The following is a 25,460-nucleotide window of genomic DNA, read 5'->3' on the forward strand; positions in this document are numbered from 1 at the left end:
GATCTCTGATATGGTCTGTATGTGTTTCCATAAACCGTCACTGTCAACTGTCCTGTTGTCTGGAATGTGGCTACATAAAAGGGCCACTTGCTTTAGCATTTAAGGGCTGTTTAAGAGAATGCAGCTACGGCATTTGGCACAAATCTGTTACTTCTAGCAAAGCACTTCTCTTTCTGAGAGAGAGAGAGAGAGAGAGAGAGAGAGAGAGAGAGAGAGAGAGAGAGAGAGGGGGGGGGGGTTCAGAACTTGAGCTTTAGAGAAAAGGAAAAATATATTAAACATCAGTCGCTAGTACTATACCATAATTTGTCATTTAAATTTTAATTGTGAATCGACAAAGCTGAAACTGCAGAATATATCCATACACTGTGGAAATGCAATTATTTTTGAAATATGTAAAATATTTGTTGTTGTTTTTTGGATGTAAAAAAAAAATGCTCAAACATCATCAGTCACAAACAAAGGAACAAGGACTTTTAAAAGCTTGAAAATCTCTATTTACCTTTATTTAAGTTTTATTTGAGCTCAAAATATGTGTAATATTAGTCTAAAGCCAAGGTCCATTATTCAGGATTTAATATGTACATTTAAATGGAAAAACTACAAAGCTACAATAATAGAAAACACCCTTTAGACTCGTCCCTCCTTTTAAAAAATTAAAATTAAAAAAATCGAGGTTACAGTTGCTGGGTTTCCATCCAAAACATTTAGCATTTTTAAGCGCATTTCTAAAAATTCAACTTAAGAAAATACGAATTGTTGCATGTTTCCATCCACTATGTACTGCGCATTATCATGAGGGAGCCGCCTCGTCATGATGGAGCAGTTGAATGGCCTCTCCCTGCTTTGGGGACAGTTTTATTTACAAGATTGGAACAAGTATCTAATTTAATTAAATGCATCTACGAGACACCGCAGAACAAGTGTAATATCTGATATAATGTGGGCTGAAATAGCTGCGATGCCCACACATCGCCAGTCTCCACATACCTAGGAGCTCCTGCTCTCAAAACTGTTCTGGTGGATTGTGAAGACCCATTTTATTTACCAGCTGTGGGTTAAACATTTCCGAAGGACAAGCTCTATGTTCAAAGAATTGTGTGCCAAGGTTGGACCTTTCGGTGGGCTGCAAGAATGGTCAAAACACGTCATCGTTTTGTGAATAAACCGTTTCCATCACCATAATGCACATTTTAACTAATCCGAAACTCTAGAAAATCCACCTTGTCTTAGCGCATTAAATTTTAAGCGAATTTAGAACGTTTATTTGCATATCAAGCATTTCCATTCACCCAGTTTCGGGGGTGGGGGGTTGGGGGGGTTAAAGGCAGAAATGTGAAGTTTAAAATTTTATAAAAGGACTTACATTAATTCTTCTGTTAAAACTCATGTATTATTTGAGCTGTATAGTTGTTTAAATCGTTGTTTTTGCTGGATTACAGGGTTTATGATGTGTTGTCATGGCAACAAAGTTGCAAAACTGTTTATAACTTTATATAGAAAAGGTTAGTAAGCAATTTTATTACACCAAAATTATGTTTACATGCATATTGTTTACGTCTTGTGGATATACTTTTGAAACAGTGAGTATTTTGACGTTTATGGATTTGCCCCATTCACTTTTATTGTAAGTGCCTCACTGTAACCCAGATTTTGCTTTTTTGGACAATTTAAATTAATTTTTTGTGGTAATCAAAATTATGGAACAAATGCTGTCGATTAAGCTTAACTTGTATTGAACCTGGGATTCTTTTAACTGCATCTTTGGGAATGCAACTTGTGTTGGAATTATTTGTGTTTATTTATTCAAGGGATTCTCATTTGGAACCTACAATATAAAACATTATATAAAAAATATCTTGGCATATTATCTACATTGCTTCATAACAATCGCATTAATTATTCCTCAACTGAAGGAGCCAAGGTGTTACAACCAATGCCGTTAAATGCCTTAGAGACTTAGCAGTTGATTGTCAAAAAGGGATGCTTCCTTAACTCTCAATACAGACAGAACATTTAGGCCTAATATTTACACTTTGCAGTTCCTTTTGAAGCAGTATTTCAGTTCCCTTTAGGTTCCAGTTATATTCCATAGTCATTATTACAGTATATGCTGTACATGGCTATGTGTCTAGATATATATGGCTTGATTCCCATTTGAAGCCCATGGGAAGAGTTACAAATGTGGAGTTTGAGGGTTTATGCCGTTTCTCAACAGTTTTCGCTGTGGATCATCAGTTGGCATGGATATTTTGTTAACATGCTTGTTTTTCTAGGTTCTAAGGAGCTTGCTTGACGGTGTAAAGACGATCCACCCCAGCTGTACTTTCTCTCTCAAGGTCTTTCTTATGTCTCATGAGAGCTCATCATTGCTCTCCCCTAATAGTTACTTTACTTGCAGGTGTGCATGTCATTCATTGTCTCACAGCGTCGACACTGAACATAACAGCACCACACGAACTTACACTCGCAGCGTTCTAAGTGTCGAACCACGTGTGTGTTGTAGCCCCTCCCACAGCACAGCAGGTTACAGCCATCTGACCCGGTTGAAGTTCGGTTACACCTGCGACCCCGGGTCCCGGTCACACCCAAACGGCGGTCCTCCAAACAGTAATTGGGTGATTTGTTAATAAAGATTAGCTCCTCTTTGGTGATAGGCATGTTGCGCTGGTCTTTGTCCTTACGTCGCAGCTTATGTTTGGTACAGTCTACTACCTGAGCGCTGGTCTCGTAGCGCTCCTTCAGGTAGGCGCCCACAAGCTCAAATGCAGCCATTGTGCGCCAACACGTCTTTACCGCACACGAACCTGATACGCCATGGCAACGGCAGTCAGTCAACATGGTCTTTGCCACTGCCTGTAGAGGAAGAGTATAAGGGAAGTGTTTTACATTAAATAAAGAGTGATATAGATTTATTAGGGCTGTGAATCGTTAAAACATTTCAATCAAATTAGTCAATAAATTGCATACACTCACTCAGCACTTTATTACACCTACTTATTCATGTTATTATCTAATCAGCCCAATCGTGTGGCAGCACTGCGATGCCTAAAATCATGCAGATACAGGTCAGGAGCTTCAGTTAATGTTCACATCAACCATCAGAATGAGGAAAAAATTTGATCTCAGTGAATTCGACTGTGGCATGATTGTTGGTGCCAGATGGGCTGGTATGAGTATTTCTGTAACTGCTGATCTCCTGGGATTTTCATGCACAACAGTCTCTAGAGTGTAAAAAGAATGGTGCAAAAAAACAAAAAATATCCAGTGAGCGGCAGTTCTGAGGATGGAAACACCTTGTTGATGAGGGAGGTCAACGGAGAATGGCCAGACTGGTTTGAGCTGACAGAAAGGCTACGGTAACTCAGATAAACCCTCTGTACAATTGTAGTGAGCAGCATACATGGCCTGGCCAAAAAATAAAGTTGCAGTTTGGATTTAAATAAGCAGTTACTTAAGAGCCTATAATTGGATCATTATTGCAGTGATTAATATGTTTCAGTTTCATAAAATTAAGTCAGCGGAATACCTGAATTTACTGAATGATCAGGTTATCCCATCAATGGATTTTTTCTTCCCTGAGGCCACAGGCATATTCAAGGATGACAATGCCAAGATTCATCTGACTCAAATTGTGAAAGGGTGGTTCAGGGAGCATGAGGAATCATTTTCACACTCATTGGCCACCACAGAGTCCTGACCTTAACCCCATTGAAAGTCTTTGGGATGTGCAGGAGAAGACTTTACAGAGTGGTTAGACTCTCCCGTCATCAATACAAGATCTCGGGCAAAAATGAATGCAACTCTGGATGGAAGCAAATGTTGTGATGTTGCATAAGGTTGTCGAAACAATGCCACAACGAATGCGCACTGTAATCAACGCTAAAGGCAAAATGAAATATTAGACTATATGACTTTTTTTTGGCCAGGCAGTGTAGCATCTCAGAATGCACAACATGTCGAACATTGAGGCGTATGTGCTACAACAGCAGAAGACCACGTCGAGCACTTCATTAGGACCATAGTGCTCCTAATAAATTGCTCACTGAGTGTGTACATATACAGCTCTGAGACCACTGCAAAATAATCAGTTTCTCTGGATTTACTATTTATAGGTATGTGTTTGAGTATTTTTATTCTATAAAGTACTGACAACATTTCTCCCAAATTCCAAATAAAAATATTGTCATTTAGAGCATTTAATTGCAGAAAAAGACAACTGGTCAAAATAACAAAAAAGATGCAATGTTTTCAGACCTCAAATAATGCAAATAAAACAAGTTCATATTAATTTTTAAACAACACAATACTAATTTTTTAACTTAGGAAGAGACATCAGTATTTGGTGGAAGACATCAATATTTGGTGGAATAACCCTGATTTTCAATCACAGCTTTCGTGCGTCTTGGCATGCTCTCTACCAGTCTTCACATTGCTGTTGGGTGACTTTATGCCACTCCTGGCGCAAAAATTCAAGCAGTTCAGCTTTGTTTGATGGCTTGTGGCCATCCATCTTCCGTCTAATAGTTTTAGATGGTGTATAGCATGTAACATTGCAATCATGAAATAAGCATGCAGACATGTCAATGGTGAAACATGCCCAAATGCCTTGTGACCCACTTCCAACATTTTCCATTTTCAATTTGACTTCCTGTATTTCAGACAAAAACGCAGAACTAATGCAAATCAGGAGAGTTAACATAGTGAGTGGAAACTTTTCTCTCTGTAAACCACATTTCCAAGGACTATATAATTTTTCAGTTTTTTATTTATTTAAGTTATTTTAGAAATTTTAGATTTTCCTTCATGTTCTGCATCATGAAAGTGTATTTTGTGAGCTGACAACTCTCATAAGATAGGAGCATTTGCTGATTTAAGGGCAATTCAGTCTCTTTAAACACACCTCAGTGATTTCCAACCAGAGTTGTGGTTTAGGGTCTCCAACCACTCACAAGTGTTCTTCAGTCAAGGCTGAGGAATTTGGTGCAATTCTTCCTCTAATGTTTAACAGCCAAAACATCAGCCTCTAAGATTAATCAAGAACAGACCTTGTGAGAAGATATAACTCATTTGATCGACAAATTGCCAGAGCTATAGCAGCCCATTAAGATTTCTGTTCTTATTTGGTTGATTTTAAATTGTTTCTCTTGTCAGTTAGAACAAGTCCAAGATTCATTTGCTGGTGAGAACAATCAAATTCTAAATGGTAAACAAAATCAGAGAGTCTATGGGTTATTGGTTTGTGGGCTTGCATAAAAAAAATAGAATTCATGACTGGGGAGACCTTAGCTCTGTTCCAAATCCTAGTGAGATGCCTTGCTTTCTACAGCCTACAAAGATGGACAACCTTCTAATGTAGTATCCTAACTGTAACAGACTCTTAAAAGTGGAATTTGATTTGGAACGCTTTTCATAGGCAGCAACTCTGTGTGCCACTCAAATAATGTCTGCCATCTCTGATTAATTTATATTTGCTTATTGCAAATCATTATGTGATTATTGCTGCATTAGGGCAGAAATATGCTTTATGCAAGTATGCGTATGCCAACGCACGTTCTGGTTGAACATGCTAAACGTGATTTCTTGCATTACTGTGGTGGTAAAAAACCTCAAGTGGGTGATAGAGTTACTCAAAGTCTGAGTCATTAAACTGTACGTGTTATCATTCAGGTAAGTTGCTATAAATATATTGACTTTACCTTACTTGCTCAGTAATATTCTCTTCAAATTTTTGCTCCGCCATTACGAGGGGTGGGTAAAATTATAGATTTTCCGATGCATCATGATCTTCGTTTGAACGATCTTGATATCGATTCTTAAATCCCAAGATTGATCTTTCACTCTATATGGCAACCCTCTATAATGCAAGTAAATCACTCGCATGTGCAACCAAATCTCACGCTATGCAACTAAAACTGTCTATGATTTGCCACTGGCTGGTAAATGTTCAGATTTCACTCACCAGTGATTACGTAGTATACTGGAGAAGACATTATAAGCACAGAGGTCCTTTTACTGTGTGTGGATAGTGAAAGTTTGGTTTGACTCGACAAAGACGAGATCCACAGATCCATATGCCATTGAATAATGTCTCTTTTAATAACTTTTCTGTTTTTTTTTACAGTCAGTTGTTGATTAAAAAATAAGAAAAAAAAGACTTTTTTAATTCTAATCACACATGGATGCGCTGAAGAAATTACACATGTCTTCTCTCATAAATGTGCTCACTGGCTGATGTCGCTAGTCTTAAAGAGACAGTACCAATTAAGCATGTGTTCTACATTTCAATACAAATTATTTATAAGTAAACAATAAAAATGTAACAAAAATATATAAGCAACATAATATATGCAATTTCAAGACATTAATTGATGGAATAGACTGAATTTGAAAATTTTTCAAGCTAAAATGTGACCAATTTGATGAAAAATTATTGATAAAATGTCATTTGTAAAAAATGTTTTTTTTTTTTTTTGTGTGTGTGGATTTTTTCACCCAATTTAGAATACCCAATTCCCAGTGTGCTTTTAAGTCCTCGTGGTTGCGTAGTGATTCGCCTCAATCTGGGTGGCGGAGGATGAATCCCAGTTGCCTCCGTGTCTGAGACCATCAACCCGTGCATCTTATCACGTGGCTTGTTGAGCGCGTTGCCACGGAGACATAGCGCATGTGGAGGCTTCACGCCATCCACTGCAGTATCCGCGCTCAACTCACCACACACCCTACCGAGAACGAACCACATTATAGCGACCACAAGGAGGTTACCCCATGTGACTCTACCCTCCCTAGCAACCAGGCCAATTTGGTTGCTTAGGAGACCTGGCTGGAGTCACTCAGCACACCCTGGGATTTGAACTAGTGAACTCCAGGGGTGGTAGCCAGCGTATTTTACCACTGAGCTACCCAGGCCCTGTCATTTTTAAAATTTATATTTTAGAATTGTACCTAGAAGGATTGCCTAGAAGGTTACTTTATAATTAAGAGCATTAGCTGAGAGAGAATTTATTTCTATGTAAGCAAAATGGACATTGTAACAGAAAAGTACCCATATGAAACGGTATTGAATCGAATCAAGATCGGAATCGAATCGAGAGATCTGGATCAATACCCAGCCCTATCCATTACCATTACAGTAGTTGACTTGAAAGAAAAAAAATTTTCACAGAAGTGGACAGTTCACACTAATGTCAAATATAGGACCCCTTGTGACAACTCGTACTTGTGTTGTGTTCTGATTTGCGTTCGGACACATTTTGTATCACGACAATGCACAATTTCAAGCTTGTGTACCTAGAAGACATTATTTTGAGCATTTTCAGTGCTTCAATAAGGAACGGGTATTTTTCAAGCATTTCGCCGTCCGTTGAGGGGACGCATTTGAGCATTTTGCTGCTTCAGTACGGGACACCATACCTTCCCCTTTGAGCATCTAGATGCTAAAATACAGGACAATCTTAATTTCAGCCAAAATATGCAATGTCCCGGCTAATAAGGGACAGTTGGCGACCTTAGTGTTAATGTACTTGCGCAGAGTTTGTTTTGGCCTTTGCAATTTGACCAAACTAAGGTGTCTTAAAAGGTGGCATAAAGTTGCTGCCTACATTTTGGAACACCCATCATGGCTAAAATGCCTTAAATGCCTTAAATGTCTTAAAATGCTGTCCAGTTTGGCAGCTCACTTGGTTTTGGAAAAGAGCTCTTTATGTTGGACTCTCTTTGGTGAAATCAACAATTACAGAGGTGAGATGTAGTTGTAAAAAAGGCTTACTGTAACTATTGCCGTCTGAAATATGTTATAAATGTGTTGGGAATGCATTTCTGAGTAAATGGGGTATGACAGACATTTTCCAGGCTGTCATGCTTTCCACATTTTCTCAAATTAGAGTGAATTGGTATCCATGTCTTTTGTGAAAACAGGCAAGCAGACACACACAAATTAATAATTCAGCCTTCCTTTTCATTCAAACTTTGCATGGCCAAGTTCTCCTGAAGCTCTTTTTGTAGCTTACCTGAATTATACCATAATTTTAAAAGTGATTCACACATTATTACAATTTCTTTGAAGACAGTGTCTGTGAGTTATTCCAACTAGTTAACAAAATACTCTAGAGCAGTGATTATCACACAAGGTCATGTGTTGTGTACTCCAGAGGGTACTTAGAAAGATTTAAATTTTGCTTGTTAAATTTCCTAGAAATTACGACTTGAAAATATTAGGGAGGTCAATAGCTTAAAATAACGGTAACACTTTACAATAAGTTTATAAATGTTAACATTAGTAAATTCATTAGGTATCATGAACTAACAATAAACAATATATTTTACAGAATTTATTACTCTAGGTTAATATTAATGTATAAAAAATGTATTGTATTTCAGGTTAGTTCATTATACATTTATTTACTAACCATATATAAAATATACAACTTTTAATTTTGAAAATGTTTTAGTATATGTTGAAATTATCATTAACCAAAATGTGCTAAAAAAAACTACTGTTCATTGTTAGGTCATGTTATCTAATGTAGTTAACTAATCTTAATGAATACAAACTTATTGTAAAGTGTTACTAGGATGACTAATTATGATAAATATAATTTTTTCAGTTTCTTATTAAGGAAACAAAACAAAATATGTGTAATGTGTGCAAGTTAAATACATTTGTAGATGACACTTCTAGCGATTGTTTTTATTTAAAAGGGACTTAAATATTATTAATTATAATGCTAAATGATATTCAATATAATATGAGTAAAAAAAGCACATTCGTGGTTTGGTGTCGATGAAGGGGTCTTACTGATGGGGCTGTGGAGGTACATAAGACATAAAAGCTTGGGAAACACTGCTTTAGAGAGGTTGTTGTGGTTTAGTCTTTGTTTCTCACCCACCTGTCTCCCAGCCTCACTGTTATGCTGGTTCATAGTGAGCAGTGCGTCCTCCCTACGGGCTGATATGTTCTTCACAGAATTGTCGATGAAGCGTCGACTGAACCAAGTCCCATAGGCGATGTCATCAGAGCAGCCGCCCCAGTGCCAGCCCTCTGTGAGTGAACCGCTGCCCGACAGGCTGGTATCACATGAACACTCCGTCATATTTCCCGCACTGCAAGAGCGAGTGACTGCGTGAACCAGTCCAGCGGCCATTACTGCGTAGATAAACGCTGTCTCCTTCGTCCCTTATAAAACAATAAAAAAAGAGAACATAAGTACAATACAAATGTTCAAACCACCTGAAAGTACAAAAATGTAAAATATGTAACAGTGGGACATTTGTGAAAAGGAGTCCCAGTGCTGCAGTATCTGAGGGCAGAGGAGTCTGGGAATGTCTCTGACAGTCATACTGTCATACATACAATTACATATTGAGAAACAGTGGTAACAGTTTACAAGAAAGTTCTATTTGTTAAGTTAACATGAACGTACAATTAACAATACTTTTACAGCATTTATTAATCTTGGTTAATGTTCATTTCAACCTATAGTAGTACATTTTTAAAATCAAAAGTTGTAAATTTACATTAGTTAATGCACTATGAAATTACATGAACTAACAACGAACAATTGCATATTTGTATTATTAACATTAACAAATATTAATAAATGCTGTAAAAAAAATATATTGTTCATTGTTAGTTCAGGATACATAATGCATTAACTAATCTTAACAAATGGAACCTTATTGTAAAGTGTTACCGAAGCTATGTATACAGGAGTGTACGCGCGGGTGTGGGACATTTTGGTTTAACGTGAGAACAGATGAGACAGGACTGAGTCTTAAAAAAACTGTAAGTCCTTTAAACCGAAAAATTTATATGTTCAACTAAGTCTGGATATTGTACTGCAAGTAAATGGCTCAGATGTTCATTTCATGCAAAGGCATATGATGGAATTAAAGGTTATTTACATTAGGTTAAATTAAGAATGAACTGGATCGCGCTAAAATTTGTATCTCTCTTTTCAACAACCTCTTTAAGTAATTTTTTAATTGGTAAGTTGGAGGCAAATGTATTATCTGTTTATCTTTAGGGCAGGTTTTTGACTGAATGGCTTTTAATTAATATATGCTAATATAACTAAAACATATAGACTAATTTAGTGAATATATGCCTGCTTAAATTTGATTTATAAGTAATTTTTATATTTTGCCTTGTGCACTCAATGCTACAGAAAAAAGAAAAAAACACTTTGGTGTATTTTCTTTCTTTTCCATGCAAGAGAGGTGACCAAAACATTAGAATAGAATAGAATAGAATAGAATAGAATAGAATAGAATAGGGGGTAGGCTCCAGCATCCCCCCATGACCCTAAACAGCACAAGCTGGTATAGAAAATAGATGGATGGGTGGAGAACAGAATAGAATTATAATGCATTTGTGAGTCTGATTTTAAAGGGTGTTTTTAGACACAATAGCAATTCATAAACTACAGATTCTCTTGATTTGACACGCTTTTAAAAGTAAACCACAGATGTGGATACATGAAGAGAAACATTTGTCAGATTCAGTTAATTCCTGTACCAGGCCTGGATTTAAGCTGATCTGGGACAACAACTTTGGGTTTGATCTGAAGGGTGGATTCTAAAAAATCAAGAAACAAGTTCTACGATTACAGGTCGACTCTTTGTTTTGTAATCAATTTAATCCTGTAGGCTTTAAATTCAGAATTGCACAGGACCAGCTGTAGACCATGGCACATTAAGTATGGACATAGTTAACTTAAAGAAGATGTGTTACAGCTGGTCCCCGAGTCAAATCACCTGAATCAGGATTTCAAATCTACCTTGCTAAATCTGTCGAGAGAGAGAGAGAGAGAGAGAGAGAGAGAGAGAGAAAGAATTTACATGTCAATTAAATAAATAAAAAATGCTTTTCAGATGCTTTTATATCATATACTGTATAAAAGACTTAATAGATGATATTAGTATAAGATATTTTACATATAAGTTTCCCATGCTTCTAAAGGAACTTCTAGAATAAACTGATTATCCCTGATTATTAGATTTGAAAGCTTTATAACAGTTAATATAACTTTCATTAATAGTCAAAACATCATAATGCAAAATAGAACAGTTCTAGACTACAACGTTCTATTTTGCTTTATGTTTTGATTAGAGAACATTATAATAAAAATGTAAATAACTTTTATCAATATGCCTTAATGTAAACAAATGCCATTATAATAATATAAAGCTTAACAGAATGTTGATGCACATTCAGTTGGAATTAAACTTTGATTCATATTTTTTCATCTATTTGAAACTACTAGAACATGACAAAATGTGAATCAAAGTTTAATTGTAACTAATTGTGCATCAACATTCTGTTAAGCTTTATATAAAACTATGTTTACATTAAGGCCTATTGATACAGGTTATTTAACTTTGAATCATAATGTGCTTTTACAGCATTTTTTGGCATTTAAATGATCCGAAATCATTACTGTCCAAGTTTCCACAAGCATGAGCCTCACATTTGGAGTATAGGCTATATTTTTCACCCATAAAATTATTTCTGAAAAGTGCTGTTCATGAACGTGTACTGATAACTTTAACTAACATTGTATAATGTTTATCAAATTATTATTTCGTGCACATTAAAACAAGCCTATTGCCTTTTGATTGCATGCATACCACTGGTGAGCTCGTAGCCGAACACGGACGGGTCCCGTCGGGTCGAGCAGTTCCAGCGCTCGTGCTTGAACTGCGTTTGGCACTCGGTGATGCCCAGGCGCGCGCCCTCTTTAACGCTCGGCAGAAGGTGCGGTTTGCGCGCGCACAGCTCCTTTTGCTTGAGAGATAGGGGCAAATGCGCGCACCCCATCTTCTCGGGCACTCCTACAGATGTGATGCCCAACCACCTGTGATGCGGAGCAGGGTGACACAAAGATCAGAAGCGGTTCTCTTCTCCTGTCGGCCTGGATTGAAATGCCATAACCAGGCCCGAGGAAAATGAAACAATTTTCAAAAAATCGTATCTAAAAATGTTAATTAATTATAGTTAAAAACATATATAATATAGCATCTATAATACTTACATCCAACTTCCCTGAGAGCACAGAGGGCAAATTGAGAGCCATATAAGGAATAAGTGGTGAATTACATGTATTCCAGAACCGGTGTGATCCATGTCCACTTCATTTAACAGAGCTTCTACACATAACCGTGTGAATCCTGAACTGGACGTTCGGACAAAGACGATTCATACCCGTTCACTACATTCTAACATCTATTTTATATAATCCACAAGCGACGCTTTTAACTTCATAAACCTCCTTTGTTTGTATCCATTAAGTCGGTCTTAGAACATTTTGTCTTGGTGTTTACAACAACGTTCAACTACTCACAACTTAACTTTTCCATCAGCGTGCGCTGATATAGACACAAACAGTTATATGCTCCTGATGAAGAAGGTGCAACTGAACGCTCTGCTGCCTAGCGCTGACGTATCGTGATTGGTGGAGCGGCTTATTAATATTCAATAGTGCGCCAGTTCTCAACAGTGATTGGACAGAGCGATAATCTTGGCGTGGACGCTAGTGAGAGAGGAAAGAGTTCGACTGATTGGCAGAAATAATGAATCCGTAATTTTAGCCGCTCAGTCGGGGTTTTTGTAATATTTAGTGTAGGCCTACTGTGTGAAGGATAAAAAACACGACTTGAATATTTAACAATAAAAATAAATACATACATTAAAAAAAAAAAAAAAAAAAAAAAAACGTTTAAAATAAAAAGGAAAATAGCAGGGAAATAAACAAAGAAATGTTTCGATTCCTCGTTATTTCCACAGGCCCAATTAGCTACTATTTAGCAGCCTATAAAACCGTAGACGAAAGAAATGCGATTTGGCGTGTGATATATTTTTTTCTCCCTCTTTCTCCACAAAAGGAAGTTATAAAGTACTAATAGTCATTTCGATCTTATAGAAACACTTTAAATTTCTGGTATGATTTAAACTAATTAAAAAAAAAAAAAAAAAAAAAAAAAAGAGAGAACATAAATCCAAATTAAAGAGAGCGAGAGAGAGAGAGAGAGAGCGAGAGAGAGAGAGAGAGAGAGCGAGATAGAAATAAACGAAATCCATTTCCTTGTAAAGTGAGAATTAGCTTTGACAATTATATAATCATTGTAAATAGACTTCTTGAATACATTTTAAATGGGTACTTTATTCAGTAAAATAGTCTATTTCTGTTTTTCATGAACTGCATATATTTGCTTTAGCTAAAACATTAATTGAAAGAGATTTATCACATTTGTAAACAGAAAACTCATCAAATAATATTGAATTTAAAGCCATTTAATAACCTTTTCCCTACGTTATTTCAAACAAAATTAGGTGACAAAGAACATTCCATTAATTCAAGAAACAATTACGAAAATGTAAATTTTTAATTGGGTTCAAGATTCTAGTGACATTGCATGTTGATTTAAAATATTTCATGCAGGCTACAACAATATTCAGCCCTTCGTTAACACCCAAAATATTTCTTATAAATTGATGTGACCCTCAAATACTGACACTGGTGGGAAATGGTTGTCAGGACTACACAGTGAAATATTAGACAGAATAATATAAGAGTTATCATGCTCTGGAATATTCATAGGTCAACACGGGTTCATATGAATTAATTTTACTTCATGTGGAAATAGCTTTCATGCCTATACCGAGTTCAGCTTAACTACTGGTGGGAATATAATTTTTATGGGATAATTCAAATAATTTTAGCTATTTTTTCCTCTCACAGACTATTTCCTGTTTAATGTAAATTATGGATAAATGAAACATGTCATACATTCCAGCAATTCAGAATAAACCCTGTACCAATATAAAAATACTTACCATCAAAACTTACAGAAACCATATAAATAGAACCTCTTTTTTGAAAACAGCATTTAAAACATTTTACATGGATTATTATGAAAGGCACTGGTAGAACACTGGTAAAAAACGAAACAGAGAAATATATGTGAAGAACATAAGACAGGTATTCTATAACATACAATATCTTTCATAAGACCTTTGGCATTAAAAAATACTTCATAAATACTTGCAAACCTGGTATGTAAAAGAAGGGGGTGTAAAGCTAGATTTCAAAACGTCGACAAGCTTCTATAAAAGTGACAGTGTGAGGCAGCGTCACTTTAAAGGCACTCCACAGCACCCGCAAAAACGTTTTCCAAAACATATTGGGAACATTTCAACTCATGCTCCAGCAGTAGCAGCATTGTGGGAACGTTGCATGAGCATTGCAGGAAAGTTTGTTGGCTGTTTGAAGGGACCGGGTGAGACACTGCAGCTGCCAAAGTCAATTTAGTAGGGCTTCAGTGGGTCTCACTGAACCCCACCCCCCTTTCCATCTGGAGCTCTCTCTCTCTCTCTCTCTCTCTCTCTCTCTCTCTCACACACACACACACACACACACACACACACACACACACACACACACACACACACATACACACACACAGAGTACCTAACCCATCCTTGTCCAATTTAACTCTTTGATCCAGAATATGGCTAAGTACATTTGGACCAATCTGTGTGCACTATGAATGCTTTCAAGAATAACTATACACTTTAGCCCTTTAATGCATTTTTATAACTGCTTTTTCTTCAAATACATATACATATTCACAACTAGTCATCACACAGATGCACTCTTTCCCACTGGATACACACACACACACACACACACACACACACACACACACTCAGCTTAGCGTCACCAGCCGCTAACTGTCTTTTTGTCACTGTTGGCGAAAGGTCCTGTTGACAGCTTGATTCACACAAATCCTGCTCAGTAGGATCTCTGAGTAGATCTTGTTTACTGGTCCTTTTACGTGGTAGGACACACTGGGTTGAGACAATGGATCCTCTTGCTGTTGTGGCCCCGTTGGCTCATTGGCCCTGAGTCCACTCTCTTCACCATGCCTCAAGATCTTCAGCTTTCTTTGGGAAGCAGCAGTCGTAAAATGAAGCTTATAGACCTGCATAGAACATACACTCACTAAGCACTTTATAAGGAAGTCTTGTACACCTACTTATTCATGTGATTATCTAATCGGCCAATCGTGTGGCAGCAGTGCAATGCATAAAATCATGCAGATACGAGACAGGAGCTTCAGTTAATGTTCACATCAACCATTAGAAAGGGGAAAAAATGTGATCGCAGTGATTTTGACTTTGGTATGATTGTTGGTGCCAGATGGCACAACGTAGAATAAACGTTTGAGTATTTCTGTAACTGCTGATCTCCTGAGATTTTCAAGCACAACAGTCTCTAGAATTTACTAAGAATGGTGCCAAAAAAAAAAAAAAAAAATCCATTGAGCGGCAGTTCTGCGGACAGAAACGCCTTCTTAATGAGAAAGGTCAATAGAAAATGGCCAGACTGGTTTGAGCTGACAGAAAGTCTACAGTAACTCAGATAACTACTCTGTACAATTGTAGTGAGCAGAACAGCATCTCAGAATGCACAACATGTCAAACCTTGAGGTGAATGGGCTACAACTGAAGAAGGCCATGTCTGGCACTTTATAAAGACCATAGTGTTCCTAAAAAAGTACTCAGTGAGTGTAGCTCCTTGCTCTACAAAATACTAATTGATTAAAAGTGACATTTCTTTTGAACACTAAACAACAAGAATAAATTGTAAAAGAGTAAAAATAAAAAATAAAAAAAAGCAAAAGTTACTCTAAAACTTGAGTTACAGACCTTAATATTGTGTGTCGCGGAGTTTGTCTTATCTAAATCTGCTGTCCTGTTGTCGGATGTGGCCGCTCGGCTGGGTTTGTGGGCAAAACTACGGTGACCTAAGTTTCAGATGTGAGCAGGTTAGCCGTTGCTACCACCACTTCACACACTTTGGAGCTAATACATCTGTTCCCAGCCTGCGCTTTATTGACTAATAAAAGCCTGCCTAATTGCTAATTACTCATTAAATGATCCGCCTGGCACTTTTAGGGTGAAGTAAAAAAGGAATGGCTTCTCTTTTAAAAGATTTATGGGGCTGGAAGCCTGGGAAGTGTTTCTAGAAGGATCTGTACCCATGTGTTTATATCTTGAGTGCAGAACAGTATCATTCATACACATGGATGTGTCAAACTTGAGAAAACAGAGTTCTGTGAGTAAAATTTTTACTCATGAATCATGATAATTTAATTACAGATACAAATTCATGGGATTAGCACAGAGGCCCAGTTTCAACAGCAAGCTTATTAACAGTGTTATGTTCTTTGGCTCTGTATGTTCGGTGGACTGCTGGATGACAATTCTTTAATAACATCTAAAAACATAGTGATTATTGGTTTTGGGAGATAAATGGGTAAATCTAACGAAAACCTGCCGAGAACATGTCCAAGTCACATTTCAACACAAAATCAAAAGAATGAAATAATTAATTATATTGTGCTTAAAGCTAAAGAAGCCTATTAATTAGCACATTTATGCTGATAAAAAAAAAAAAAATTTAAAAAAAATTCATTGTACAAAATTCTTTTATTTATTACAGTGAAGACAATTTGGGGGATAATGTGCTTAATTATCATAAAAAAATAATGTTTCAATGCAAAATAAGGCTAATTTGTTATTTTCATCCTTTGATTTTGGAGTGAAAAGATACTGACCCAGGTATGTTTTTGTGAGATTTATCCAAACATTATGCTAGTTTTTATTCTGATCTAGAACTTGGTTACAGTTAGTACAACCCTAAAGGTATAGTTCACCCAAAAATAAAATTCACCCTCATGCCATCCCAGACGTGCAGGACTTTCTTTCTTTTGCAGAACACAACCAAAGATTTTTTAGAAGAATATCTCATCTTTGTTGGTCCATACAAGTGAATGGTGGCCAGACCTTTGAAGGTCCAAAAATCACATAAAGGCAGCATAAAGTAAACAAATGACTCCAGTGGTTAAATCTATATCTTCATGATAGGTGTGGGCGAGAAACAGATCAATATTTAAACACTTTTTTTTACCGTAAATCACCACTTTAACTTTCAAAATGTGAAAGAATGTGAAAGTGTAGATTTTAGTATTCAAAGGTCTGGTCACTATTCACTTGCATTGTATGGACCTACAGATCTGAGATATTCTTCTAAAAATCTTCATTTGTGTTCAGCAGAAGAAATAAAGTCATACACATCTGGGATGGCATGAGGGTGAGTAAATGATGAAAGAATTTTCATTTTTGGGTCAAGAAAGTACACATGAACACCTTATGAAATTTTACCTCATGGAAATGGCAGGCACACCGTCCCTGCAGGAACTCTTTGTATCGACCCATGGTGATGCTAAGAGTGTCAATGACCTCGTATCCAAGATGTTTGGCACTTTCCAGAATATTCTTGTTCACATTATAGAGTTCTTGCACTCCACTCTAGAAACATAAAGAAAATAAGAGGACAAAGACACATTAATAAATGCCTGACCAATAAACATCTGAACAATATCCAGTCCATAGAATTGAGAGCTGTCCTATAAAGAAAGAGCATTTCTATGGATGTTTCATGAGCTCCACTGATTCTTACCAGGGGAAGGGAACGAATACCATCCACAGACAGATGGAAACCCATTCCTAAAGACTTCACCACCACTATGATGTTCTGAAGACCCTCCCTTTGAGAAAAATCAGAGCTATGAAGTTAAATGTTTATGCCTTTTTCAAAGTCATTATCTGCATCACTAGCCATAAACAGAAATGCCCATGGCTCTTGTATTCAGTTGAACTAAGAAATTTTGGAACAACCGTCAAGTGGCAAATCACACAACACAAAACCAGCAGGCCAGGAATGAAAGGTTTGGAGAACATACCAGGCTCTGCCTTCAGAAGATTGTCAATTACAGTGTGGTTACTTGAGCTGCTGAGAATGGTTTTGTGTATTTCAGTACATGTGTGTGTGAATGTTACCTCTCTAAGACCTGTTGAATGGTTCTCAGATGGTTCAGGTTCAGCCACTGCACCCCTCCAGCGACCAGTACTGTCTGAGGAGAGTTCTCCAAGGGTTGTGACCTGCCCGGTGTCAGTTGTTACAGAGTTAAAGGTTAAAGGAATAGTTCACCCAAAAATGAAAATTTGCTGATAATTTACTCACCCACAGGCCATCCAAGATGTATCTGAATTTCTTTCTTCATCAAAACAGAATTTAAGACTTTTAGGATTTCATTTCAGGCCTCCTCCTCTAAACAATGCAAGTGAATGTCCTCCATTTTTTGACGGTCCAAAATGCATATTTAGGGTGCTTCAAAATAATCCACACGTCTCCAGTCGACAAATAAAGCTCTTTTGAACCCAAACGATTCATTATTTTTAGAAACAATACGATACTTATATACTTTTTAACTACAAATGTCCGCTTTGGTACATCTCTGTGACATGCGTTCATGAGAGTGATAACGTAAGCTCATTGGTAAGGTCATGCGTCACGTGGAGGAGGAGGCAGGAAGCGCGTCATTGTTTACAAGAGAAACTTTTGCCATTCACAAACCAAAACAGTCCAAAACAATTTCAAAATAATACAAAATAAAATAAAAAATCATTTCCAAATAATAATAAAAAAAACCCCAATGTAAACAACGACGCGCTTCCTGCCTCTTCCTCTACGTGACGCACGACCTTACCAACGAGCTTTCATCATCACTCTAATGAACGCACGTCACAGAGATGTACCAAAGTGAACATTTGTAGTTAAAAAGTAAATAAGTATTGTTTTGTTTCTGAAAATAATCAATCGTTTGGGTTCAGAAGAGCTTTATTTGTCGACTGGAGTCGTGTGGATTATTTTGATGCACCCTAAATATGCATTTTGGACCGTCAAAAAATGAAGGACATTCACTTGCATTGTTTAGAGGAGGAGGCCTGAAATGAAATCCTAAAAGTCTTAAATTCTGTTTTGATGAAGAAAGAAACTCAGATACATCTTGGATGGCCTGAGGGTAAATTATCAGCTAATTTTCATTTTTGGGTGAACTATTCCTTTAAAGATCAGCACTACATCCTAAAACCATAATCAACAATCCATGGCAGGAACTGACACACAATTCCAAGTAAAAAAAAAGTGTCTTCTCAAACACAAACCATTTAGTTTTTCACCACTAAAACAAGTTAAGTGCATACGAAAAAGCATACATTTTCAGAGACAGACCGATAGTCACATAATTTGCTATAATTTCTGTAATATTTGCTCTGCAGATAAATTGCGAAATTATAATTATTATTGTATTCATAACGCATCCTATGTTTTTATTGTTGCAGTCTAATGATTATTTAGTGTATATACTGTATATTATATGTATATATATATTTCTGCTTAATTCTTAGACTTCAATAATAATAATAATTTAGCAATTTATTTGCAAAGAAAATGTTATGGAAATGATTATGCAGAAAATTGTGACCATTAAAAAATATTGGTCAAACTGACTATTGGTCTGTCACTGAAAGTGACAAATGCTGTCTGTCCATCCGTCTGTCTATTTTTCTATTTTTCTATCTATCTATCTATCTATCTATCTATCTATCTGTCTATCTATCTGTCTATCTATCTGTCTGTCTGTCCAGTGTCCGTTAATCCATCCATCCATCCATCTATCTATCCTGTATTATTATTATTATTATTATTATTCTATTTTATATTGTAGTAGGTTTCACAGAAACATATAACAGGTTTACATACAGCAATAAAGCTTTGACTTGACAGATGCACACACAAACACACTCAGTCTATGCCCTCAAACATCTGTGTTTCATATCCCAGTCCTCTTCCCACATCAGTAGCCATGTGAGATCAGCAGTACACTGAGCCAGCAGCGGTTACAGTCCCTGCAGAGATACACTGATCTGACACATGGTCTTTCAACCACACACACTCATACACACAGCCCACATCCTACCATCAAACACACAGCCAAAGTCATTATGTGTGTTAACAAGGCCTTTGCCACTTTAGACAGACACCAAACCAGCTCATTCACAGTTGCAAGGGGGCACATGTAGACAAACATCAGCAGGTTTACTAAGCTACATGGGGACATACCATAGATTCATCTATTGTTTTTAAATAAAGCCAGTTATACAGACCTCACTATAAGCTGTTGCAGAGCTCTTTGAAAGGTGGGTCTCTGGGCCTTTGGCAGCCAGAATTTCGGGTAATATGAGTAACTGACGATAGTTCGGCCCTGATTAAGGTTGTGATAGACGATAGTGTCGTGGGCTTTATCCCAGTCCTCTAACGTGATGTTCACTCTCTCCATCAGGTAGTACATCATCCCTCGATTGGTGGAGTCACCGATGAACAGAATCTGAAGGGAGACATATTGTGAGACTAAAGAAGAGTAAAACATCTCCATTCTGATTAAACTCTAGAGACTGTTGTGCATGAAAATCCCAGGGGATCAGCAGTTACAGAAATACTCAAACCAGCCCATCTGCTCCAACAATCATGCCATGGTCGAAAACACTGAGATCACAATTTTCCCTATTCTGATGGTTGATGTGAACATTAACTGAAGATCCTGACCTCTATCTGCCTGATTTTTTGCACTGCACTGCTGCCATAAAATTGGCTGATTAGATAATTGCATGAAGTAGGTGTACAGGTGTTCCTAATAAAGTGCTCAGTGAGTGTATACAGTATATACACATAGTATATATCCACACACGCACACACACACACACACACACACACACACAAATTGTGGACCTCCACAAGTCTGGTTCATCCTTGGGAGCAATTTTCAAATGCCTGAAGGTACCATGTTCATCTGTACAAACAATAGTACGCAAGTATAAACACCATGGGACCACGCAGCCATCGTACCGCTCAGGAAGGAAACACATTCTGTCTCTTAGAGATGAATGTAGTTTGGTGCAAAAAGTGAAAATCAATCCCAGAACAACAGCAAAGGACCTTGTGAAGATGCTGGAGGAAACAGGTAGACAAGTATCTATATCCACATTAAAACAAGTCCTATATTGACATAACCTGAAAGACAGCTCAGCAAGGAAGAAGCCACTGCTCCAAAACCACCATAAAAAAGCCAGACTACTGTTTGCAAGTGCACATGGGGACAAAGATCTTACATTTTGGAGAAATGTCCTCTGGTCTGATGAAACAAAAATGTAACTGTTCGGCCATAATCACCATCGTTATATTTGGAGAAAAAAGGGTGAGGCTTGCAAACCGACGAACACCATCCCAACCGTGAAGCATGGGGGTGGCAGCATCATGTTGTGGGGGTGCTTTGCTGCAGGAGGGACTGGTGCACTCCACAAAATAGATGGCATCATGAGGAAGGAAAATTATATGGATATATTGAAGCAACATCTCAAGACATCAGCCAGGAAGTTAAAGCTCGGTCGCAAATGGGTCTTCCAAATGGACAATGATCACCAAGCATACCTCCAAAGTTGTGGCAAAATGGCTTAAGGACAACAAAGTCAAGGTATTGGAGTGGCCATGACAAAGCCCTGGCTTCAATCCAATAGAACATTTGTGGGCAGAACTGAAAAAGCTTGTGCGAGCAAGGAGACCTACAAACCTGACTCAGTTACACCAGTTCTGTCTGGAGGAATGGGCCAAAATTCCAGCAACTTATTTTGAGAAGCTTGTGAAAGGCTACCCAAAATATTTGACCCAAGTTAAACAATTTAAAGGCAATGCTACCTAATATTAACAAAGTGTATGTAAACTTCTAACCCACTGGGTATGTTATGAAAGAAATGAAAGCTGAAATAAATCATTCTCTCTACTATTATTCTGACATTTCCAATCTTAAAATAAAGTAGTGATCCTAACTGACCTAAGACAGGGAATGTTTTCTATGATTAAATGTCAGGAATTGTGAAAGAGTTTAAATGTATTTGGCTAAGGTGTATGTAAACATCTGACTTCAACTGTATATACATATACTGTATATATATAATATTGTTATTTATGTGTATCAGATTACAGACAACACACACACATACACAGTTTCCATATCAACATGACACTGGAGCCAAACACACAACTGATGCAACTAATGCCACACAAGAGCTCAGACAAAATTTTGGCCCCTGGCTCTCAGTGCTCTGTCCCTCCACATTGAGGACAGAGAAACCAAGGGATGAATGGGGAAAAATTAGAAAATAATAGGAGGAAAGAAGTAAACATATGTCATTATAAGAGCAAAAGTTATCATGTGCTCTGTTCAGATCACATTTGCCATGAAGCAGTTCACAAGAGTCAGATGAGCTGGAATGTTTGTGTATGTGTGTTTGTGTATGTGTGTGTGTGTGTGTGCGTACATCTTGGAGGTTAAGTTGGCAAGAATGCCAGTCTAAATCACGAGATCTCAGAAAGCGGTCATAGGCTGACACTGTAGTTTGTCGATATGCTCATACGATTAAGGATACATACTTTCAGCAGGAAGTCAGACTTTGAAACTTCCTGGCACTCAATAGTACTAGAACTCAACAGAACTTGCTAATGATTTTAAAGCACCTTTCAGACAAACAGCTTTAGTTAAGTGATCAAAACTATGAAATAACACATATTGAGGTATGGGAATTATGTACTGGCTAAAAATGTTACACAAATCAAAACTTCTTCGAAGTACCCATACTTTGGGTAGATTATAGTTCTGCACATTCTCTCAACCAACTTCATGAGGCGCCTCCTGGGATGTGTTTTAAACAGTATTGAAATTGATCCCATGTATGCTGGCTACTTGTTGGCTGCTTTTCCTTCACTATCTGGTCAAATTAATCAATTAAAAAAAGAATTAATTAAAACATTAATATTGTAATGTAATTTTATATGAAGGTAAGCACAGTTTATTTTTGTCTACAAAACTAATTTCAAGCATTTAAACATACACCTTTAGATCAATAGGTTTTTTAAATAAATCATAATAAACTTCAGTCAAGCTGTGTGATCGTGACAACCTTAAGCTCTTTTCTTTGCAACTATTTTTCCTTAAGAACCACTCTTTGCCTGTTTCTAAAAGTTTTAAAAGCTAGCTGGATCAGTTCAAGAGTCAGAGGCTGTGGTTTTTCTGTTTCTGCATGAGCATGGGCCCTTGTGTAGTGAGGCTATTTGTTTGTGTCAGGGCTGATCTTGCGAGTCTTCAATTGAGATGGGGTGGAAACAGCCCTGCTGGGAGGATAAGCACTGACAGTGTTTGATGCAACAGCTTCAAAACCCCTGGTGGGCTTAAAGCAATAATTTAACAACACACAAGAGTGAGAGTTTTCCCTAGTTTGTCCTCAGATAGCATTTTCTTCTCCAAAATCTTTTTCTTCTCTTCTCTCCTTAGGAATGTACAACATTCTTATATGTGCAGATATTAAAACAGCAGTGTAAATGAATCGTGTTTGCTGTGAGCTAAGCAGCTGTAGTAAAAGCTCAGCACCTGCTGCTAAACTCTGATCAACAGCTGCTCACTGCCACTGGAACTGCAATGCTATCTGAGCTGCCCGGCTGTCATATTAATTTATTATTTAGTACTATACATACACACACATATGACAAAGCTGTCAGCTCGATTTTTGCTTTTTTGAAAGAAAAGGAATGGCCAGACAAAATGATTTTTTTTTTCTTTTGTAGTCAATATTATGCCAGAAATGCTGTCGATTGAGCTAAACTTGTATTGAACCTGGAATATTCCTTTACACCTAATAGTATAGATGGCAAAGCCTATTTTTTTATTTTATTTTAAAGACCAAAGATCCAAAAATGTTTTTGTTTTTTTTTTACCCAATTTGGAATGCCCAATTCCCAGTGCGCTTTTAAGTCCTCGTGGTCACGTAGTGATTCGCCTCAGTCCGGGTGGCAGAGGATGAATCCCAGCTGCCTCCACGTCTGAGACCATCAACCCGTGCATCTTATCATGTGGCTTGTTGAGCGTGTTGCCACGGAGACATAGCACATGTGGAGGCTTCATGCCATCCACCGCAGCATCCGCGCTCAACTCAACACGTGCCCCACCGAGAACAAACCACATTATAGCGACCACTAGGAGGTTACCCCATGTGACTACCCTCCCTAGCAACTGGGCCAATTTGGCTGCTTAGGAGACCTGGCTGGAGTCACTCAGCATGCCCTGGGATTCGAACTAGTGAACTAGTGAACTCCAGGGGTGGTAGCCAGCGTCTTTTACCACTGAGCTACCCAGGCCCCCAGACACTCTTGTTCTTTACCTTCCTGTCCATCATGCAGGTTTGTAACTGAGGTTGGTCCAACAAAGGGTGATAACAGCTGTCGGGTTGCCAGGCAACCTCTCTCCAATCACAGGTCCTATTGTCCGAGCAGCTTAGGCATGGGACGACCCAACGAGCTGATGGGGATGGAAAATACATTCTGTCAAACATTCTTTATACAGGATTGTAATACATTCCATTACAAAGTTACTCAAATGACAGTGTTGAAATTTGATCCACACTGACGTGAATCTCTACGAGCCCTATAACAGGTTTATGTTCACCATAAAAATTTTGAATTAGGTGTGACACTCCACTAAGACACACGTGATCAGTTTCATGATTTAAAATGATGAGGTAAAATCAGTTGGGATCTGCACATTAAATACAACAAAAACTTCTCTTTTTCTTGTCTTTAGTTGCTCTTTATCTCTGGAACTTTGTTAAATGTTGTGATCTCTATTTCATATTTCTTTTAAGCTTGCTGAAAAAACATTTTATTCCCATTTATTTGCCAAATAATTCTGAATTATTGTGCAAGTGGTGTCATATTTGTAAAGTTGTTTAAAAAAGTAGATTTTAAAATGCAGATTTTTGAAAAGGTCCCTGGTTTCAGAAAAAAGTAACCTGGAAGAGGCTATGTCAGACACATGCATACAGTGTGTAGTAAGCCCATCTTAAACAGTTCAAGTCATTCCCCTCTGACTTTGAAGCGCTGTCCTGCTGAACATGACATTTTTCATTTTTTAAGCACTGAAACCTCTTCCAAACTCCTAACCTGGTAGTTTTAAATCTAAAAGGCATATACTATAGCAAATGAAAAAACACACAGAGAGGAACAACTAACTTAAAAAAACCCTGTATGAAGTAAATATATTTCCCCCCAAAAAATCAGTGTAGATGCCTTACATTATAATTAGCAATGATTCAACTGAAGCAATGAATCAGTGCATTATCACACTATAAATGCTGCCACATAAATTACTAAACATAAGCAAACCGTTCCCATCCTCCACTGGAGTGGCTAATAGACTGCATACATTTTGTGTTAATATAGCCAAGCACATGACAGACTACTTTACAGCTGAAATATACATTATAGGGCCAACTCCTTATATACAAGAAAAACAGAAGGAAAATAAATCAATCATCTACAAAAGTATTTTCAAAGACAGGACTGACTGTATATGAGTTACTATCATGTGTACGAAACGACAGAAGGCTGTGAATCTGACTGAAGGAAGTTTCAGACTCAAATTTCAGATATTTTAATGTAGCCCATCAC

At 37.4% G+C, this 25,460-nt stretch overlaps 2 protein-coding genes across 3 annotated transcripts in view; both read right to left on the bottom strand.

Moving 5' to 3' along the window:
* Positions 1-414: 414 nt before the first annotated feature.
* On the bottom strand, positions 415-12,343 carry LOC127435488 (protein Wnt-16-like). Of its 2 annotated transcripts, none has more exons than XM_051689033.1 (4): positions 12,033-12,343; positions 11,629-11,855; positions 8,889-9,175; positions 415-2,856 (listed from the first exon to the last, which is right to left on the bottom strand). In XM_051689033.1, the coding sequence occupies exons 1-4, from the start codon at positions 12,122-12,124 to the stop codon at positions 2,392-2,394; spliced, it is 1,071 nt and encodes a 356-aa protein (XP_051544993.1). In that variant the 5' UTR covers positions 12,125-12,343; the 3' UTR covers positions 415-2,391. The 2 variants fall into 2 exon arrangements, with proteins under 2 accessions (XP_051544993.1, XP_051544994.1); XM_051689034.1 differs by having other exon boundaries at positions 11,629-11,912.
* An 814-nt stretch (positions 12,344-13,157) lies between these two features.
* The window catches only part of LOC127435480 (cadherin-like and PC-esterase domain-containing protein 1), a 72,622-nt gene continuing 60,319 nt past the window's right edge, over positions 13,158-25,460 (bottom strand). Inside the window, exons 16-21 of the mRNA XM_051689019.1 lie at positions 24,176-24,312; positions 20,075-20,295; positions 17,906-18,007; positions 17,526-17,613; positions 17,228-17,374; positions 13,158-14,982 (exon numbers count right to left, since the gene is read on the bottom strand). Of these exons, the coding sequence (XP_051544979.1) occupies positions 14,743-14,982; positions 17,228-17,374; positions 17,526-17,613; positions 17,906-18,007; positions 20,075-20,295; positions 24,176-24,312 (935 nt within the window). The 3' untranslated portion in view covers positions 13,158-14,742. The remainder of the gene's footprint in view (positions 14,983-17,227; positions 17,375-17,525; positions 17,614-17,905; positions 18,008-20,074; positions 20,296-24,175; positions 24,313-25,460) is intronic.

Source organism: Myxocyprinus asiaticus, chromosome 45 (assembly GCF_019703515.2).
Source record: "Myxocyprinus asiaticus isolate MX2 ecotype Aquarium Trade chromosome 45, UBuf_Myxa_2, whole genome shotgun sequence".
In the NCBI taxonomy this organism is placed as follows: Eukaryota; Metazoa; Chordata; class Actinopteri; order Cypriniformes; family Catostomidae; genus Myxocyprinus; species Myxocyprinus asiaticus.

Bases quoted from the DNA above. Each gene is read 5' to 3' on its own strand.
- LOC127435488 (XM_051689033.1), bottom strand. From the start codon at position 12,124: ATGGATCACACCGGTTCTGGAATACATGTAATTCACCACTTATTCCTT. The intron at 9,176-11,628 runs GTATGCATGCAA...TTGTTTTATAAG, and splicing joins CGGCTACGAGCTCACCAGTG to GGACGAAGGAGACAGCGTTT. The intron at 2,857-8,888 runs GTGGGTGAGAAA...CTTCCTCTACAG, and splicing joins ACAGTGAGGCTGGGAGACAG to GCAGTGGCAAAGACCATGTT.